At 37.4% G+C, this 17,179-nt stretch overlaps 1 protein-coding gene across 1 annotated transcript in view; it reads right to left on the bottom strand.

The window, feature by feature from the left end:
- The window catches only part of FER (FER tyrosine kinase), a 459,090-nt gene that overhangs the window by 212,323 nt on the left and 229,588 nt on the right, over positions 1–17,179 (bottom strand). Inside the window, exon 12 of the mRNA XM_068979562.1 lies at positions 13,364–13,567. Coding sequence (XP_068835663.1) covers positions 13,364–13,567 — 204 coding nt within the window. The remainder of the gene's footprint in view (positions 1–13,363; positions 13,568–17,179) is intronic.

The following is a 17,179-nucleotide window of genomic DNA, read 5'->3' as shown; positions in this document are numbered from 1 at the left end:
AAATAACAACCAAAGGAAATAAACTACAGGATACATTGAAGGAACAGAAATATGTGTACATATGTTTGCATATGTGTTTCATTTGAAAAAGCTTTCAAGACCAAAAATAAAGTCAAAAGTCTGCAGAAGTATATCCAATATAATAATATTTTAAGAATACCTCTGATGACCATTTATTTCCCTTTCATCAATACACTATGAATTGATTTTTCTGTACTTGGGTTATTCATGTATTATTCTTTCATCAAACCACATAGTCAAAAACAAAACAAAACAAAACGATACTGTCCTTCACATACACTTGATAGAGAAAATGCAGCAGAGACAAGTCTGTGCGCATCAGCACACTCACATCTTCACACTTGTAAGTCCAACACATGAAGTTAGTGACATGTTCCCAAACTCTGTCAAGACCGCTTTCCTCTAATTTCAAAAAGGCACATCCGTTGGTAATCTTATGAATGAATCAATGGCAATAAATTTAGCAAAGAGAAAACATCTCATTGCAGCTATTTTTCAATGAAAGGAGCATTACAATACAGTGTCGTGTAACAAAGGCTCCCATCTGATTATTCACAAAGAGCTCACATGTACATGTGCATGAATACAGATACAAACATGTTCCATTTTAAGAAAACGCTATGGTAAGAAACAAGAAATTTCTGAACTCTCCAAATTTGGGTATTATTTACAACATTGGAAGGTATTTTCCCAGATAAAGGATAAAAAAACTCAAAACTCGATTTGTGCAATATAAAATTCAGTCAGTTCAGTCACTGAGTCATGTCCAGCTCTCTGTGACCCCATGAACCGTAGCACGCCAGGCCTCCCTGTCCACTACCAACTCCTGGACTTTACCCAAACTCGTGTCCATTGAGTTGGTGATGCCATCCAACCATCTCATCCTCTATTGTCTCCTTCTACTCCCACTTTCAATCTTTCCCAGCATCAGGGGCTTTTCCAACGAGTCAGTTCTTCGCATCAGGTGGCCGAAGTATTGGAGTTTCAGCTCCAGCATCAGTCCTTCCAAAGAATATTCAGGACTGATCTCCTTTAGGATGGATTGGTTGGATCTCCTTACAGTCCAAGGGTCTTCTCCAACACCACAGTTCAAAGGTATCAATTCTTGGGCACTCAGTTTTCTTTATAGCCCAACTCTCACATCCATACATGACTACTAGAAAAACCATAGCCTTGACTAGACGGACCTTTGTTGGCAAAGTAATGTCTCAGCTTTTTAATATGCTGTACAATTTGGTCGTAACTTTTCTACAAAGGAGCAATTGTCTTTTAATTTCATGGCTGCAGTCACTATTTGCAGTGATTTTAGAGCCCCCAAAATAAAGTCTGACACTGTTTCCCCATCTATCTGCCATGAAGTGATGGGACCAGATGCCATGATCTCAGTTTTCTGAATGTTGAGCTTAATTTAAGCCAACTTTTTCACTCTCCTCTTCCACTTTCCTCAAGAGGCTCTTTAGTTCTTCACTTTCTGCCATAAGGGTGGTGTCATCTGCATATCTGGGTTATTGATATTTCTCTGGGCAATCTTGATTCCAGCTTGTGCTTCTTCCAGTCCAGTGTTTCTCATGATGTACTCTGCGTATAAGTTAAATAAGCAGGGTGACAATATCCAGCCTTGACGTACTCCTTTTCCTATTTGGAACCAGTCTGTTGTTCCACGTCCAGTTCTAACTATTGCTTCCTGACCTGCATATAGGTCTCTCAAGAAGCAGGTCTGGTGGTCTGGTATTCCCATCTCTTTCAGAATTTTCCAGTTTATTGTGATCCACACAAAGGCTTTGGCATAGTCAATAAAGCAGAAGTAGATGTTTTCCTGGAACTCTCTTGCTTTTTCACTGATCCAACGGATGTTGGTAATTTGATCTCTGGTTCCTCTGCCTTTTCTAAAACCAGCTTGAACATTTGGAAGTTCACAGTTTACGTATTGCTGAAGCCTGGCTTGGAGAATTTTGAATATTACTTTGCTAGCGTGTGAGATGAGTGCAATTGTGCGATAGTCTGAGCGTTCTTTGGCATTGCCTTTCTTAGGGATTGGAATGAAAACTGACCTTTTCCACTTCTGTGGTCACTGCTGAGTTTTCCAAATTTGCTGGCATATTGAATGCAGCACTTTCACAGCATCATCTTTCAGGATTTGAAATAGCTCAACTGGAATTCCATCACCTCCACTAGCTTTGTTTGTAGTGATGCTTCCTGATGCCTACTTGACTTCACATTCCAGGATATCTGGCTCTAGGTGAGTGATCAATCACACCATGTGATTATCTGAGTCATGAAGAGCTCTTCTATACTTCTTCTGTGTATTCTTGCCACCTCTTCTTAATATCTTCTGCTTCTGTTAGGTCCAGACCATTTCTGTCCTTTATTGAGCCCATCTTTGCATGAAATGTTCCCTTGGTATCTCTAATTTTTTTGAAGAGATCTCTAGTCTTTCCCATTCTATTATTTTCCTCTATTTCTTTGCACTGATCACTGAGTAAGGCTTTCTTATCTCTCCCTGCTATTCTTTGAAACTCTGCACTCAAATGGGTATATCTTTCCTTTCCCCCTTTGCCTTTCACTTCTCTTCTTTTCACAGATATTTGTAAGGCCTCCTCAGACAACCATTTTGCCTTTTTGCATTTCTTTTTTTTGAGGATGGTCTTGATCACTGACTCTTGTACAATGTCATGAATCTCCATCCATAGTTCATCATGCACTCTATCTGCCATATCTAATCCCTTGAATCTATTTCTCACTTCCACTGTATAACAGTAAAGGATTTGATTTACGTCGTACCTGAATGGTCTACTGGTTTTCCCTACTTTCTTCGATTTCAGTCTGAATTTGGCAATAAGGAGTTCATGATCTGAGCCACAGTTAGCTCCCAGTCTTGTTTTTGCTGACTGTATAGAGTTTCTCCATCTTTGGCTGCAAAGAATATAATCAGTCTGATTCCAGTGTTGACCATCTGGTGAGGTCCATGTATATAGTCTTCTCTTGTGTTGTTAAGAGGGTGTTTGCTATGACCAGTGCATTCTCTTGGCAGACCTCTATTAGCCTTTGCCCTGCTTCATTCTGTACTCCAAGGCCAAATTTGCCTGTTCCTCCAGGTGTTTCTTGACTTCCTACTTTTGCATTCCAGTCCCCCCTAATGAAAAGGACCTCTTTTTTTGGGTGTTAGTTCTATAAGGTCTTGTAGGTCTTCATAGATGGAGAAGGCAATGGCAACCCACTCTAGTACTCTTGCCTGGAAAATCCCATGGACGGAAGAGCCTGGTAGGCTGCAGTCCGTGGGGTTGCTAGGAATCGGACACAACTGAGCAACTTCACTTTCACTTTTCACTTTCTTGCATTGGAGAAGGAAATGGCAACCCACTCCAGTGTTCTTGCCTGGAGAATCCCAGGGATGGGGGAGCCTGGTGAGCTGGGGTCGCACAGAGTCGGACACGACTGAAGTGACTTAGCAGGTCTTCATAGAATCATTCAGCTTCTTCAGCATTACTGGTCGGGGCATAGACTTGAATTACTGTGAGACTGAATGGTTTGCCTTGGAAATGAGCAGAGATCATTCTGTCACTTTTGAGACTGCATCCAAGCACTGCATTTTGGACTCTTTTGTTGACTATGAGGGCTACTCCATTTCTTCTAAGGGATTCTTGCCCACAGTAGTAGATATAATGGTCATCTGAGTTAAATTCACTCATTCCAGTCCATCTTAGTTCGCTGATTCCTAAAATGTTGATGTTCACTGTTGCCATCTCCTGTTTGACCACTTCTAATTTGCCTTGATTCATGGATCTAACATTCCAGGTCATGGTGGAGAGTTCTGACAAAATGTGGTCCACTGGAGAAGGGAATGGCAAACCACTTCAGCATTTTTGCCATGAGAGCCCCATGGACAGTATGGCAAAAAGATAGGACACTGAAAGATGAACTCCTTAGGCTGATAGGTGCCCAGTATGCTACTGGAGATCAAGAGAAATAACTCCAGAAACAATGAAGAGACGCAGCCAAAGCAAAAACAACACCCAGTTGTGGATGTGACTGGTGATAGAAGCAAAGTCCAATCTGGTAAAGAGCAATATTGCATAAGAATGTGGAATATTAGGTCCATGAATCAAGGCAAATTGCAAGCGGTCAAACAAGTTGTCAAGATATAAATTTTGTGAATGTTAATGTTTAAGTCAGCTTTTCACTCTCCTCTTTAACCCTCATCAAGAGGCTCTTTAGTTCCTCTTCACTATCTGCCATTAGAGTGGTATCAACTACATATCTGAAATTGTTGATATTTTCCCAGCAATCTTGATTCCAACTTCTGATTCATCGAGCCTGGCATTTCTCATCATGTGCTCTGCAAAGAAGTTAAATAAGCAAGGTGACGATGTACAGCCTTGACGCACTCTGTTCCCAGTTTGGAATCAGTCTGCTCTTCATGTCTGGTTCTAATTGTTGCTTCTTGACCTGCAAACAGGTTTCGCAGGAGGCAGGTAACGGGGTCTAGTATTCCCATCTCTTTAAGAATTTTCCACAGTTTGTTGTGATCCACATGGTCAAAGGCTTTCTTGTAGAGAATGAAGCAAAAGTAAATGTTTTTCTGGAATTCCCTTGTTTTCTATATGATCCAACGAATGTTGGCAATTTGGCCTCTGGTTCCTCTGCCTTTTGTAAATGCAGCTTCTGCATCTGGAGGCTCTCGGTTCGTGCACCAGTGAAGCCCATGTGGAAGGATCTGGTGCATGGCCTCACTACACCGTGAAATGAGCACAATTACATGGCAGTCTGAACATTCTTTGGCATTGCCCTTCTTTGGGATAGGAATGAAAATTGACCACTTCCAGGGCTGTGGGCATTGCTAAGCTTTCCAAATTTGATAACACATTAGGTGCAGTACTTTAACACCATCATCTTTTAGGATTTTAGGTTGCTCAACCTGAATTCCATCACCTCCACTAGATCTGTTCATAGTAGTGCTTCTAAGGCCACCTGACTTCACGCTCCAGGATGTCTGGCTCTAGGTGAGTGACCACACCATTTGGTTATCTGGGTCATTAAAGACCTTTCTTCTATAGTTCTGTGTATTTTTGCCACCTCTTCTTAATCTCTTCTGCTTCTGTTAGATCCTTACCATTTTTGTTCTTTATCATGTCCATCGTTGCATGAAATGTTCCCTTGATATCTCCAGTTTTCTTGAGAAGATCTCCAATCTTTTCCATTCTGTTGTTTTCCTTTACTTCTTTACACTGTTCATTTAAAAGGTCTTCTTATTTCTCCTTGCTATCTCTGGAACTCTGCATTCAAATGGGTATATCTTTCCCTTTCTCCCTTGCCTTTCACTTCTCTTCTTTTCTCAGCTATTTGTAAGGCCTGCTCAGACAACCACTTTGCCCTCTTGCATTTTTTTTTCCCCCTTGGGGATGGTTTTGATCACTGCCTCCTGTACAATGTTATGAACTTCCATTCACAGTTCTTCATGCACTCTGTCAATCAGATCTAACCCCTTGAATCTATTTGTCCCTTCCACTGTATAACCGTAAGGGACTGGATTTAGGTAATACCTGAATGGCCTATGGTTTCCCTTCTTTCTTCAATTTACGTCTGATTGTGCAATAAGTAGATCATGATCACAGCCACACTCAGCTCCAGGTCTTGTTTTTCCTGCTGTATGGAGCTTCTCCATCTTCAGCTGCAAAGAATATAATCACCACGACTTTCATACTGACCATCTGGTGATGTCCATGTGTAGAGCTGTCACTAGTGTTTTTGGAGGAGGGTCTCTGCTATGACCTGTGCATTCTCCTGGCAAAACTCTATTAACTTTGGCCCTGCTTCATTTTGTACTCCAAGGCCAAACTTGCCTATTACTCCAGGTGTCTCTTGACTTCCTACTTTTGCATTCCAGTCCCCTATGATGAAAAAGACATCTGTTTTTTTTGGCTAGTTCTAGAAGGTCTGTAGGTCTTCTTAAAATCGGTCAACTTCAGCCTCTTCAGTGTCAGTGGTCGGGGCCTTTGACTACTGTGATGTTGGATGGTTTGCCTTGGAAGCGAACTGAGATCATTCTGTGGTTTCTGAGACTGCACCTAGACACTGCATTTTGGACTCCGGTTTACTGTGAAGACTATCCCATTTCTTCTAAGGAACTCATGCTCACAGTGGCCATCTGAATTAAACTGGCTAATTCCCATCCATTTTAGTTCACTCATTCCTAAGACATCAATGTTCAGTAAAGATGTGACACCAGGAGATGAGCCCCCAAGTTGGAAGGTGTCCAATATGCTGGGGAAGAGCAGAGGGCAATTACTAATAGCTCCAGAAAGAACCAAGTGACTGGGCCAAAGCAGAAATGACACTCAATTGTGGAAGTATCTGGTGGTGTAAAATAAAGTCTGATGCTGTAAAGAACAATTTCTCATAAAAACCTGGAATGTAAGGTCCATGAATCAAGGCAAACTGGACATAGTCAAACAGGAGAGTGTTTAATAAAATGTCATAATGAGATGAAGCTGACAGAGAAAACGAAATGTCAAACTAGCCACTAGTGTCATAAGACCTTTTATAAATTTCTAATATATCTCTTATAACTAGAGAAATTGTGAATAAAATAATGCAAATTTTCAGTTTCCCATTCTGAAGAACATATCTAGTTTTTAATCTTCAGGTGGCTTTCTGCCACTGACACAGCAGTCGTGATGGAATGACACCGAGAGTAACACAAGCAGCAGTGCCTCCTCTACGGGCTGAAAGGAGAAACTGACTCCTGGCAATTACTTGTTCAAAGCAATCCTTCTGACATCAGGGACGCCCCGAGTCCTAACACGGTGCAAAACCAGTCAACTCCCTTTCTTAAAGATGAAGATAAAGAATCAAAAAATAATGCCAAGGCCAGTTGCTCACAAAGTTCATCTAAGCAACTACAGTGAAGAACAGTCCATTCACAGAACCCTCGTGCGCCATCAGTGGGAATGTACATTGGTGAAGTCACTACAGAAAACAGTGTCACACTTGCTCAAAAGACTGAAACTGGGACTGCAATATGTGTGCGCTCAGGACTGTCCGCCTCCGTGAGACCCCAAGGACTGTGGCCGCCAGGCTCCTCTGTCCATGGGATTCTCCAGGCAAGGATCCTGGAGTGGGCTGCCACGCCCTCCTGCAGGGGATCTTCCCGACCCAGGGATAGAACCCTTGTCTGTCTCCTCCATCGGTAGGCGCGTTCCTTACCACTAGTGCCACCTGGGAAGAAGTATAATATGATCCAGCAATTCCACAATGTGGTATTTTTCCAAAGAAAATAAAAACACTATTTAGAAAAGATATAGGTATCCCTATGTTTATTACAGCATCATTTACAATACCAAGATATCAAATCAACCTAAGTATCCATCAATAGATGAATGGATAAGAAAGAAGATATACACACACACACACATTGGAATATTAATTGGACATAAAGAAGAATGAAACCTTACCATCTGTGATAATATGGATGGACCTAGAAGATTTCATGCTAAGTGAAATAAGTCAAAGAAAGACAAATATTATGTATGGAATTTAAAAAACAAAAATAACAAATTAGAAACAGACTCATAGATACAGAGAACAAAGTGGTCTTTGCTAGAGGGAAAGAGGGCAGAGGGATGAAAGAAACACGTAGGGGAGATTAAGAGGTACAAGTCTCTAGCTATACAACGAAGAAGTCCTGGGACATAGTGCACAGCACAGGGAACACAGTCAGTAGCGTGTAACGACTTTACAGGGACAGATCACAACTACCGTCACGGTGATCATTCTGTGCTGCGCAAAAATATCAAATCACTATGATGTACACCCGAAACAAATGCAGTATTGGAAGACGATTTATACTTCTATTTTAAAAAACTAGAAAATACATTCAAAACATGTTGAAGACTTGTTTCTTGATACACTCAAAATTCCAAATATTACATTTGACCTTGTTCAAATCTGTACAAATGTATTATAATTCAGCTAAGAGGTTGGTTTCACATATAGATAGACACTTTTAAAGTTTCTCTACTTTAATAATAATGTGACTGTTAATGTGGCTTTAATGATAATGTGACTGAAAGAATTCATATTCATTTTTAAGTAAGAGATTTCTTTTTGGAGCTACTAATGATTTCTATGTGAATTTCAAAAGAAGCAATAAAAACAGTAGTAGAGAATAAATTTCCACAAATTCTGACAAAATTGTGTTGATTGTCATTTGTACTACATTTTAAAAAATCAAGTAATATATCATTAAAAAATAAGTATACATAAAAATAATTTTATAAAATAAGAGTTACATAGATACATACAATTAGATATGTTTTAAATCTCAAAGAATATTCCCTGAGTCTGTAAGAGGGTGTTACTGTGAAGCACACATTCCATGATACATATTTCTGAATTTTCACTAAGAGTATGCATTACTTTTGTTTTTAAAACATTCACAATATCCAGAATTCATTCCTGATTCATCACTGTGCAACTTAAGAATCAATCATGCATACTGATGAAAAACACATAAAAAGCAGAATCAGATTTTGTTGCTACACATATTTCCAGAAGACTATTATTATGCAAGAAAGTCAGACAGAACAACGTAAGCACATAAAAATGAGAAGGCGATTCAATGAATGTTAATTTGAAATATTATGCCTGAGGAGATCTGAAAAAAAAATTGAAGATAAGCATGCTTCAGAAAAAAATAAAAAGGAAAGAAGGAAAATCATTTCTGAAAGAGGCCAAGATGAGTTAAGTTGAATAAAAGCAAGCAAAATGCTAAAACACTCCTTTCTGGGGTAATACCCAAATTTAAAAATGTAAAACATAAATTTTAGCTTTCTCAGATAAAAAGAGCACGTTGACTAGTTGTAACATGTTACCAGTTAAACCAGTAAACAGGAAAGGTTGTTGGGGAACCTGAGGAATAATATTAAAATGATCCTGGCATAGCATTTCCTAGTTAACTGTTATTCATTCCTCAGATGTTGTCTCAAACGTTAACTTCCTTAAGTTTTCCAATTAAAAGCTTTCAGAGCACTGTGTATCTTTATAGCATTTACTATGGTTTATAAATTCATATATTGTATGCGATTTACAAATGAGCGTGAATTCTCCCCAGCATGTAAGCTCCATCCTAACATGTCTGGGCCTTAAAAGCACTCACTCAATCAGTACTTTCTGGAAATTAATTAATCAGGGTTTGGAATGGATTTGCTTTATTGTTACGGAGGAAGCCTCCTAAGTCCCTCTCTGTGTGCCTGGGGCACAGAAAATGGTCTCTCATGATGGTTTCATTTTGACTTCACGGTATATACTGCCTTCTCTTGAATCCTTGAATGGCTGGGTAGTGAAACAGTCAAAAGAATCTTAAGCATGCAAGGACAAGGCTACAAACTTGGAATTGACTGTCATCCAAACAAACTGTGGATGTGTATTTACTTTCGCTCAGCCTATCTGAAGACCCATCGTATGGATTTAAAAGGTTGTTCAAAGAGCCTAGAGACTGTGGCAACAAAACAAAGCAAACCTGTCTGGTACATTCAGAGACTAACCCATCAGTTCAAAGCGGGACTTAGAACATGACAGACATCCAATAAGCACCTGCTGACTGAACTGATGATATAACACGCTGAGATACCTAATTTCACATAGTTACTGCTCACGGCCTCCATTTTTGTGTTATTCTGTTTGATTGGCCCACATCCCAGGGTCCTACAGAATACTTGCTCAACTAGGGCCTCTTGATTGAAATGAATGAAGAAATAAAAAATGATGATATGCAATTACACAGAGGACTTTCCCCCAAGTTTTACTTTAAAATATTTACTATGTTGCTATTTTTCAATTCATTATCAGATGTTAATCCAAGTGTTTGGTTCAGTCATCTCTAATTCTGCATCTTTAATGTTTCTCTGTTCATAAATTCTACTAATGTCTCACCTACCAGGTATTAAACTCACCAAGCAGTAGGCCATACATTTTTAATTTCACCTTCCTACCTTGCCAACATGAATAAAATGATACTTTACCAAAATGTGTTTTTAGCAAATGTGTCAGATAAATAAATCAGAGAAATATGAATTGGTACTTTCCTATTAATAACAGCATAAAAGTTTCCTCTGTAATACTTTATCACATATTTTTGTTTATCTTATACAAAAGCAAGGATTTGATTATACATTAACATATGAAATTTAACAATGCTATTTGAATCTATGAAAATCTACCAATATTTGTGACACAAGATAAATAGTTTTAGGTACAAACTCTAACTGTGACTTTACAATATGCACCATAAACAGGTTAATAACCATGGAACAGGTCACTAAGTAACACTAGAATTACACTGAGATTCAGATACTTAGATACACTTAATATATTAACGTCCAATAAAAAGTACAGTGGGAGAGGGCGAGGGTGGGATGATTTGGGAGAATGGCATTGAAACATGTATAGCATCATATGTGAAATGAATCACCAGTCCAGGTTCAATGCATGATACAGGATGCTCAGGGCTGGTGCACTGAGATGACCCAGAGGGCTGGTACGGGGAAGGAGGTGGGAGGGGGTTCAGGATGGGGAACACGTGTACACCCATGGTGGATTCACATTGATGTATGGCAAAACCAATACAATATTGTAAAGTAACTAGCCTCCAATTAAAATAAATAAATTTAAATTAAAAAAAAGTACAGTTGTCCCTGCTTGAACTAGCTAAAACAACAGACATTCTCTGCTAGCATAGTAAGGTAAAAATTTAAAGTATCTGCATCCATGTAGGTCAGCCATAATGTTCACAGCACGCAGCTTCACACAATGTTGTAAAATAACTGATAGGCATACAAAAATGAAGCTTCAAACTAACTGCCAAAATAGATTCTAGTTGGCATAAACAACGTTACTAAAAGTAACATTATTTGTGATCAATGAATGCCTCAAACTTAAATATATGATTTCTAAAATAACATTTCCACTATTATTTAAATTTCACAAATAAATCTCAACAGGAACCAGAAAGAATTTTTAAATTCTCCAATTACATTGATATTCCATACAAAGCATGTTTGTATGTTTTCTCAAATAAAGTGTTCAAACAATGGTAAAAATGCCTAATGGTCTCCACAGCACTTAATAAGAACATATTCATTCACTCTCTGAGTCTCACAAGCACTGTGTCGGCTATTACCCCCATTACATCCCGAACCACAGAGCTTATCATGTACATATCTGGGCTTGAAACCCAAGTTTCCACTGGTCTACTACTTGATATTTTCCCATTTTCTAAAATCCTGTATGTCTTTATATCTTCCTCTCTGAGGACATCTGTCCCCTTCTGTACAGCTTTTATAATCTAGTAATGGATTATAAAGTCACTGATTGGAATAAAATTCCAATAGGCAATATAATAAATATCTGGTAATGACTTCCACCATTTATAAAGCCCTTCCAGACAATAGGTATATGACAAAGGAAATGGAATAATTTTAGACCAAGTAAGAATCACCTACATAAAAAGAAAAAGAATTAAAATTTCTCCCAGTACTCTATTCTACCTCAAAACTCTTATGACTGAAGAACTCAACATTATATAAGGAGGGCAAATTAAATAAAATTAGGCAGTGGAAAACTGGAGGTATTTACAGAAACATAGGCACTCTCTTCTTTAATAGAGATCTCTGCAAAATTTCAGTGTCAGAGGAAGCCAAATAAAATCTTTAAATGTGAACTTGTAACAATGTCTCATTTTTAGAATATATAATGCTGTTCACTTTAGTTACTTAAAACAAAATGGAAATATAAAGACAAGTCATAATTTCCAAGTGGACCCTTTCCATTTTGTTTCTAAAAAAAACTAATTTAAATTCCTGTGGTTACATTTTAAACTATAATAGGTAATAAAAGAAATATTTCAGTCTTAATGTATGAAGCATTTCAAAATAGTAACTTCTAGAGCTTAGAAAAGAGAAGGAAACATTCATATAAATTGTAGTTAGCTCATACTTTACCTACCCTCTTTCCTTCTAAATTCTCACACCATTTTACAAATATGCCAACATGGTCACAGGTTGTAAGAAGGAAGGGTATCTATCAATACACCATAATTTAAAGATAGATGCAAATCATAAAACAGTTTGCCAAGGAAGTAAGGAATGACATACTATTAGAAACAGTAAGTTTGATGTATGAGAGTAGACAATTATAATCATCACGTTGAGATCTGAATACTATACAAAATTAATGTAATATACACTTTAAAAGGCTTATCTTAACCCATCTGAACAGCATCTATTTTCCTTTAAATATAATTCTTAGATGTGACTATACTAAATGCCACTTTTAAATGGTTATTTTTATGATATGTAAATTTCACCTCAGAATTGTATCTATATAACATAGAGATAAAATGTAATGTATTATCATTAGATGAATTTATATGTATATGAACTATGTATGAACTGGAACATATATGTTCCTAAAACCTCCTGAAATTCATCTAATGATAGTGGTTCAATCTTCTTGTAAGTACTTAGTGTCGCTATAGTGCCCGGACATTTACTGAAATCCTATAGGCAGCCAGCTTGAAAATGCATGCTGTTTGAAATGTTGAGGTTAAAAAATGACAAACAGAAGCATTAATTCCTTCCTATGCCAAAAAGTTTAAAATTTCTCAGTGGATAAAGTTAAAGAATTTTGAAATGACTCTTCATCTGTTTAGTGCTTAATAAAGAATGCAACAAAAAAGGTAACAGCTTACAATACTTAAACTTCAATAAATAAATCAGTATAACAAGCAATGTGACTTGATCACTTTTAAAAATCTTTCTAAATTTCTATTTACTGTTCATTAACACCAACAAATAAAAGCTTATACTTATATGGAAAAAAACCCTTAATCCTCAATGAATCATAAATCAATTCAACTATCACCATCTCATTCATTAAGGTATTTCATTATTATTATTTAATAAAATATTTCTTAAAAATCTTGTGGCAACATTTTTGTGAATTTCAAGGTCCAATTTTAAGAGCATAAAAATCATAATTTTCTCTAGAAAAAAACTGTAATAATCACATATTTCATTTTTAAAGGATCATAAACAAAGTTAATTTAAAATATTAAATAGTAATGCATTTAAATTTAATGTCAATTGTAACTTTTTAACTTAATATTTTTAAATGCATATTTCCTTTAAAAGATGAACATTTCAGTGCATTTTGGAGCACTGAATTTAAAAAAACATTAAGTGCTAAAGTTACTGTTATAGGCATTTACCACAAATCATCATTTTATTACAAGTATACCTCAATTAACTACATCAAAATATACATATAAACTAAAGTGGAAACGTACATCAACATATTGTATGATAAAGTGTCTCCTTTGTCCATCAGAAAATACAGAAAGGACATATTCACCAGGTTTCCCATGACTCTCTCGCACCAAGAAGTCTCCTTGCTGTTTTAAGAGGTCTTGTGCTTCTATTCTGGGAATTGCACCATGGTACCAGTCCTGTTCTGCCAGAGGTTTCTCAAGTACGGGGATCGTATCACAGAACTTGAGCAAATATTAGGGGGAAAAAAAAAACAGTAAGTTAACGAAGATAGCAATTTTTTTCTGGTAGGACTAACAGCAGTTATAAATACTTCTTATCTATGTTCCTCCCTTTAATTGACCAATTAAAAGTTATCCAAAAAATCTGCAATGTTCATAATCTTTTAATACTTCCTCGAGCACTAATGCTGACGCGTAATACATATCCTATACTGCAAGATTATTTGTTTTTTCTATCAGACATAGGTACACACAATATTAGCATTTAGAGTTAGCACTTGTAGTCTTAGTCACCATATCATAAAATACATATATTTAAAAATCTTCTATCAGAGGATTCTGATGAAATGAGAGTATTATCAGAGAAACATCATAAACAACTTCATTTTTAAAGAATTAAAAGTTGAATCCTATGTTTTTATGGAATTAACTCGATCACATGGGCTGCCCACGTCATGGGTTCCAGGAACACTAAGGCTTCTTCTGGTGCTGCCTTCTTGCTGTGCCTGCTCATCCTTGCTCCTCCGACTTCCTTAACTATTACCTCTGCCACATGGCTGGTCCTGATCCTGCACAGCAATGGCAGACAAAGGCTCAGCTGAAACAGCATCCCTGAAACCACCAAGGTGCAATGACAAACATGCGACAGAAACAAGGGGGGGATACAAGCCATGAGCACAGCAGGAAGCAAGTTATCTGTTATTTTAGGAGGCCAAATGCTAACAACAAATAGAGACAACTCAGAGCTGGTTATGTTTCTTTGAAATGTTTCTAATTAATAATAGATGAAATCATACATCTTCTGGTTACACTAAACAGTTGTTTGTTTGTTTATATTTATCACCCACAGAAACTAAACTGCCCCAGGTCATGAGAATCCTTCATGGGTAAGCCATGGGCGCCTCCCTGGTAAATGAGAACCAGTTTGAAGACAGCCTGCACTGTTTCTATCACTTAGTGCTTTACTCGCTAAGTCGTGTCCGACTCTTGTGACCCCACGGACTTTAGCCCACCAGGCTCCTCTGTCCATGGGATTTTCCAGGCAAGAATCAGTTCAGTTAAGTTTAGTCACTCAGTCGTATCTGACTCTCTGCGACCTCATGGACTGCAGCAGGCCAGGCCTCCCTGTCCATCACCAACTCCCAGAGTTCACCCAAACTCATGTCCATTGAGTCGGTGATGCCGTTCAGCCATCTCATCCTCTGTCATCCCCTTCTCCTCCCGCCTTCAATCTTCAAGGCCCAGCATCAGGGTCTTTTCCAGTGAGTCAGCTCTTCGCATCAGGTGGCTGAAGTACTGGAGTGGATTGCCATTTCCTTCTCCAGGGGATCTTCCCAATCCAGGAATCGAACCCAGGTCTCCTGCATTGCACGCAGATTCTTTACTGACTGAACTATGAGGGAAGCCCTCCAGTTTCATCACTTGAAGAGGCCTAAAACTTAACGGTCAAAGTTCCATTTTATATTAGCCAAAGCCCATCCTACTGACTTAAAAACTGAGAAATCCCAAACAGAATTCAAAGGAGAGTACACAGTTTGGTTTCTACTTCTACTACTACGTGAGTGTGAATGCTAGTGGCTCAGTCGTGTCCAGCTCTTTGTGGCCCCATGGACAGCAGCCCACTAGGCTCCTCTGTCCATGGGGTTCCTCCAGGCAAGAACACTGGAGTGGGTTGCTATTTCCTTCTCCAGGGGATCTTCCTGACCCAGGGATTGAACCCATGTCTTCCACACTGCGGGCAGAGTCTTTATTATCCCAGTCACCAAGGAAGCCCTGCCACTGTGATATTAATTCTTTAAATACATAAATGATGCGTCTGTACTCAGAAATTGTTTATAAGCAGAATAAGCCTTTTCTTTTGTTAGAATTATGACAAATACTTCACTTTCAAAACAATTTAAATTGTATTCCCCAAATGGTTTTACAATTGAATTATATAAAGAACTAGCCACAACTATGAGATAAAAATAATTATTTTTTTAAAACAAATGCATAATCCATACAAAATTAATTTTTGTATATATTGATACTAATAGTTTATAATTCTTAAAGTAGCGGTCAGAATGATTAAATATTTCTTCTCTAAAATTTTGTCACTATGGATTTCAATACAGAAAACACTAAAATTTTTACTGTTATAGAAATATTTTTAAGTCTCGCCGATGATGTGTTTTATTGATTTTTTCCTCTGAGAAGAATCAATATAGTAAGAAATTCAGTGTCACTTCTAGGCAAAAAAACACTTGTTTTTATTATTATCTCTTTTTAAAAAGGTCTACATAACAGAAAAGCATCACAAACAAGGATATCACGTGCTTGATTTCCTCTCCTATCAACCTATCCTCCAAAAGGTTGATTTACTTAGAACTGGGACAACATAGAGCCTGGGGAATTCGTTAAGTCAGAAGGGCATTGGAACTACAAAAGCTCAGCTAACACAGAAATTCATTTAAGGATTTGAAGGTGAGGAATACACTTGTCGGGGGGGAGGGGGGGAGGGAGATCATTCTGAAATGTCCAAGTTTGTTTGTTTGTTTTAAAAAGAGAAATAAATGGCAAGGACCCTACAATGCCATTTGATAGGGATTATGCTTCTGTTTTTTTGTTTCATAAGGTCTTTTGGGTAGGAAGCCATCTGCCGTTCCTGGCCCTAGACAATACTGTCATGGAATGCAAGGTGAAGCCACTATGGGTATATGTGTGTGTACATGTGAGGCATGCATACATAGGAAAAGGCTGTACATAACCCCTGACTGCTACTATCAAGGCCTTTCAGGAATTTCCCTGGAAACATTGGGAAAAAATGTTTTCATTAATGTGCTTTCAATTAAATTCTAATACAGCTTTGCAAGCCTGACAGTAACAGAATGAAGGACGTCCCAGCAATGAAATCCAGCATTCCAAAGGCTTTCACAATGACATCAAAAATGAAAGGAAGCTTTTTACTTCAAACATCACAACTTTCTCAGCCTAAGTGGGGAAAGATTTTTCCTTGTTAAGTTACCTAAAATTCTGTCAAAGACATGGGGAAGATGAAGTTTCCATTTTCATATGTACAGTAATATAATTTAATTAACAAGTTATACAATAATAAGACAAGCTTTTCTGACTGACTAGACTAGCTATTTACCTATTTTTCCCAGATCTTAAAGAATATTCCAGCAAAAACATACTGAACATAGTGTAATAAAAAGATTGGTTTAAATGAAGATGCAATGAGGAATCAGCCCAAGAAAATGAAAATTTAATAAGAGGTTATTTTTTTGTCTTAGTCTAATTAAGACTAATTACCAATAATTTAATGAATATTTGTATGCTTTTATCTCAAACATTTGAGCACAAGATTAACTCCTTATGAGAGGCAAAGACAACAATGTTTTTAAAAAAAAAAAAAAAACAATGCCTGGATTTTACTCAAATTAAGCACCCAAATAAGAAACCATTAAAAAAAAAACCTAAAATATAACATCATTGAAAATATGCAAGTAAACCTCTCAGTGAGTTTGAAACAAGCTAAATAAAATTTCAACACTAACATATAAGTTTTTATGAATTTTTAATAAACATAAAAGTGAACATAATTCTCTTCTAAATCCTCAAATAAATTTAGTTATT

The sequence above is a fragment of the Capricornis sumatraensis genome, chromosome 9, assembly GCF_032405125.1.
Source record: "Capricornis sumatraensis isolate serow.1 chromosome 9, serow.2, whole genome shotgun sequence".
In the NCBI taxonomy this organism is placed as follows: domain Eukaryota; kingdom Metazoa; phylum Chordata; class Mammalia; order Artiodactyla; family Bovidae; genus Capricornis; species Capricornis sumatraensis.
Note: the sequence above shows the minus strand (reverse complement) of the source record. Positions and strands in the feature narration are given on the sequence as shown.